General features: G+C 41.4%; 1 protein-coding gene across 2 annotated transcripts in view; it reads left to right on the top strand.

Moving 5' to 3' along the window:
* The window catches only part of LOC116704670 (low-density lipoprotein receptor), a 16,974-nt gene that overhangs the window by 3,065 nt on the left and 9,560 nt on the right, over positions 1-4,349 (top strand). For both annotated transcript variants that reach the window (XM_032540271.1, XM_032540272.1), the window contains 4 exons: positions 1,931-2,146; positions 2,242-2,471; positions 2,667-2,796; positions 3,187-3,380. In XM_032540271.1, coding sequence (XP_032396162.1) covers positions 1,931-2,146; positions 2,242-2,471; positions 2,667-2,796; positions 3,187-3,380 — 770 coding nt within the window. The remainder of the gene's footprint in view (positions 1-1,930; positions 2,147-2,241; positions 2,472-2,666; positions 2,797-3,186; positions 3,381-4,349) is intronic.

Genomic DNA, 4,349 nt, shown 5'->3' with positions numbered 1-4,349 from the left:
AAAGAATCAGCACAGAAGTTGAATTATGGAGAAAGAAGGGATAATGGATGGGAAGTTTATTTTCAAAACTTTGGCAGATAGTATACTTGACAAAAAGAAAGTTATATGTAGCATTTGTCGAGCTGAGTTTAGTTATCACCGAAGTACATCCAGTCTGAGGTATCACTTGCAAGCCAAGCACACGGATCCCAGCGTAAGCTCTGCTTCTGGTAACGTACGACAAACTACACTTGACAGCCGTTTTAGAAGCAGATCGATGGATACGTCGACCTCCAGTAAACTGACCCAAGCTATAGCTAAATGGATAGCCACAGCATGCAGACCAGTTTATATAGTGGAAGACGAAGGTCTCCGTGATATTATCCGGATTGCCTCCGGTGACCTCACGTACGAGTTGCCATCCAGGGCCACAGTCAAGTCCAGAATACATGAGTGGTATGACACAGAGAAGGCAAAACTAGCTACGAATTTGGACAACACAGCTTCTGTCGCGCTTACTGGTGACTATTGGACATCGCTAGGTAATCATAGCCATCTTGGAGTAACAGCTCATTACATCGATCAGGTGGAAGCTGATTCACATGCATTGACTGTAATGAGAACTGATGAGAGGCATATGGCTGACGTATGCGCGAGTCATTTTATGGATGTGGTGGGTCAGTGGAACATTGAAGAAAGTGAGCACGCTTGAACACAGACCCCCCCCCCCAGTGTCAGAAAAGATGATGGAGAAAGAAGGGATAATGGATGGGAAGTTTATTTTCAAAACTTTGGCAGATAGTATACTTGACAAAAAGAAAGTTATATGTAGCATTTGTCGAGCTGAGTTTAGTTATCACCGAAGTACATCCTTCTGAGGTATCACTTGCAAGCCAAGCACACGGATCCCACGTAAGCTCTGCTTCTGGTAACGTACGACAAACACACTTGACAGCCGTTTTAAAGCGATCGATGGATACGTCGACCTCCAGTAAACTGACCCAAGCTATAGCTAAATGGATAGCCACAGCGCAGAACCAGTTTATATAGTGGAAGACGAAGGTCTCCGTGATATTATCCGGATTGCCTCCGGTGACCTCACGTACGAGTTGCCATCCAGGGCCACAGTCAAGTCCAGATACATGAGTGGTATGACACAAGAAGGCAAACTAGCTACGAATTTGGACAACACAGCTTCTGTCGCGCTTACTGGTGACTATTGGACATCGCTAGGTAATCATAGCCATCTTGGAGTAACAGCTCATTACATCGATCAGGAGTGGACTCTGCATTCCATGCTTGACTGTAATGAAACTGATGAGAGGCTATGGCTGACGTATGCGCGAGTCATTTTATGGATGTGGTGGGTCAGTGGAACATTGAAGAGAAGTGAGCACCTGAACACAGACAGTGCTAGAAATATGATTGCAGCTTCGAAACAGCTACCTTTCGAACACCAGCCGTGCATGGCTCATAGTATTCAACGCTCAGTCAGTGTCTCTACAAAACAGTGCATTTGACGGTGGACTTGCTAAATGTCGCAAAGTGGTTGGCCACTTCAAACATAGCCCACCTAATATTGCTGAACTCAAGACAGCAAGTTGAGATCAATTGGTCTAGTTTTTACTTATTAAGTACATTTGGTATGAATGACAATGTGTCATTACATTTGATAATCTCATTTAACTTCAATTGGAGTGGATTTGAAATAGAATTTTAAAAATGCGATTAATCGTGAGTTAACTCACCACTACTATGCGATTAATCAACTAAAAAATGTTAATCGTTTGACAGCCCTAATTTTTAAATTAATTTCTATTTAGTTCAAAGCTATATTTGATCAGAAAACTGGGGTGTTTAGAACAGGAAATGCAGGTTCATCACTCAGTAATACATTTGAAAATGTAATGCTCTTAATGCAGTTAACGGTCTTGCGCATTCTCTTCCCCAGATGAGTTCCAGTGTTCTCACGGGAATAGATGCATACCAACGGAGAAGGTGTGTGACGGACAGTACGACTGTCAAGACCGATCCGATGAAATGGACTGTTCAAGTCTAACTAAGGGCTGCCATAAGCGCTGTGATAACAACACTCGCTGTATACCAGAGACCTTCCTGTGTGATGGCGAGAGAGACTGCGCTGATGGGTCAGATGAAGAGAAGTGTGGTAGGTGATGTCCAGATTTAGAAAACTTAGATCAAACTAACAATCTTATGTAAAATATTTGAACATAAGCCACATTTTGGTTTTCTTTTTCCCAGGTTTGGTGGCCTGTGCGATTAACCAGTATCGCTGTCTTAGCGGTCAATGTGTGTCTGAGGCCATGAGATGTGATGGATATGCTGACTGCAGTGACCACTCTGATGAGGTGCATTGCACAAGACCCCCACGCTGCATGACACAGCTCCAATGCCCAAACAGTCACGTGTGCCTGCAGAAAGAGTGGCTCTGTGACGGCGAAGACGACTGCAAAGATGGGTCGGACGAGAAGGTAAGGCACTACCGTTGGAGTGAGGTGATGTAAATCTGTATTGTGTAGAGGCAAGATTTGAGTGAGCTTTTCCTTGCTTCTTGAGTTTCTTTTATCATAAAGTAGCTTTGCTTAGCAAAGAGGATGAAGGAAACACCTTTTTTGAGTGAGGTTGGAAAGTAATTGTTGAAACTTGGTCTTGTCATTTTTATCAAGAACTGCCTGTCATCAACGGTGAAGTGCAGGGAATACCAGTGGCAGTGTGGAGACAGCAGTCAATGCATCCCTCTTTCCTGGACGTGTGACGGAAAGAGGGACTGCCACAACGGCATGGACGAGGACAAATGTGAGCATGTTTGTCTTCAAATATTTACTGCTTCTTTGCTCCTGACTTAATATGAATCAGACACTTTGTCCTACATCATTGGGTGCGTTCAGCCCTTTTTGGATAGAATTAGTAGTACAAGGATAAGCTAATCATTTTAAAATGACTGTGATGACATACCCAATTATAAATACCTTTAGACCATTTTGGTCAAAAGGATCTACTCATTTTGAAACTAAAATGAGGTGTACTTTTTGGTAAAAGAACCCTTATTCTATTTTAATACATCTCAATAGGGCTTCAGTAAGCACAGGGTCCATGTTTGTCTGTTTGCTTTTTGGGGGGTTAAATCTCTACATGTGAGGGGACTTCTATAAATTGTATTTTAATCGCATGCATCTGCTTTCACAGGCAGCCAGAGAAAATGCCCCTCTCACCTTTACCAATGTGGCAGCGGAGAGTGTGTGGACCCTCACCTGGTGTGTAATGGCTTCACTAACTGTGCCGATAGTTCAGATGAGGGCGCGGGATGTGCTCGACGCAACTGCTCCAGCCCATCAGCTCCTCGGTGTGACCACCACTGTGTCAGCACCCCAAACGAAGCCGTAAGTACAGAACAGATGATTTGTGGTTGTTCTTCTGTCCAGAGCTGTTGGCACTGTTTGTGCCGTATGCTTTCATAGAATGGCAAGCAAGCTCCTATTGGCACTAATTCTCTGCCCTTAAAAAGATGATTTAGAATGCCTTTGTTTAGACAAGAGAGCTTTATTTTCATAAAGCTGCTATATAGTTAAAACATTCAACAAAAATTAAATTTAAACTTAACAGGCTAAAATATTTTATCAGTTTTATCCTGTTGCCAAACCACAATCAGTATGCGTGTGTATCTTATGTGTAAGTGTTTTTTTGCGTGTGTCTTGTGTTTTTTTGTGTCTTATGTGTGTTTTTTGTATGCGTCTTATGTGTGTTTTTTTTATTTTTTTTAATGTAACTGCCTAAGGATGTGTCAAAATGAATTTCAACTGACTGTAAACTTGTGTTTATGAGGTTAATAGTTGATATTTCTAGTTGTCAAAAGTATTCACATTCAATATTCAAGTATAAATACTAAGGTTTAGAAAGACTTCTGTTGAAGTATCAACTCAAGCTTTTTATGAAAGGGGAAAAAGTACTGGTTTCGAAACTACTGGAAGTATAAAAGTAATGTAAGAGGGGGAAAAAATGCCATTAAGGACAAAAGCTCAGGCTGCGCCACAGTGGCCTATAGTGCACCACCCCAAAAAATCCTGTCATTATGAACTTATATTAAAATGTTAATTTTGAACATTGAATTTGGGATGCACCGGTTTCGGTTGCATTTATGCCTGTTGAAAATGAACACATTTTAATACAATGCAAATACATTTAAGAACTAGATGTGTGTACTAGTGAGCACTAACATGATTCATGTAGTGGAAGATATGACAACTGGTAGCTTAGTATTGCACTAGTATTATACGAAGTATTGTAATGGTAAACTTCAGAGGCATGCTATCAATAGTTTTTATTGGAATATAAATGTACATCCAAGCTTA

This window comes from Etheostoma spectabile, chromosome 16 (genome assembly GCF_008692095.1).
Source record: "Etheostoma spectabile isolate EspeVRDwgs_2016 chromosome 16, UIUC_Espe_1.0, whole genome shotgun sequence".
Lineage (NCBI taxonomy): Eukaryota > Metazoa > Chordata > Actinopteri > Perciformes > Percidae > Etheostoma > Etheostoma spectabile.
This window is presented reverse-complemented; position numbering and strand designations above follow the sequence as displayed.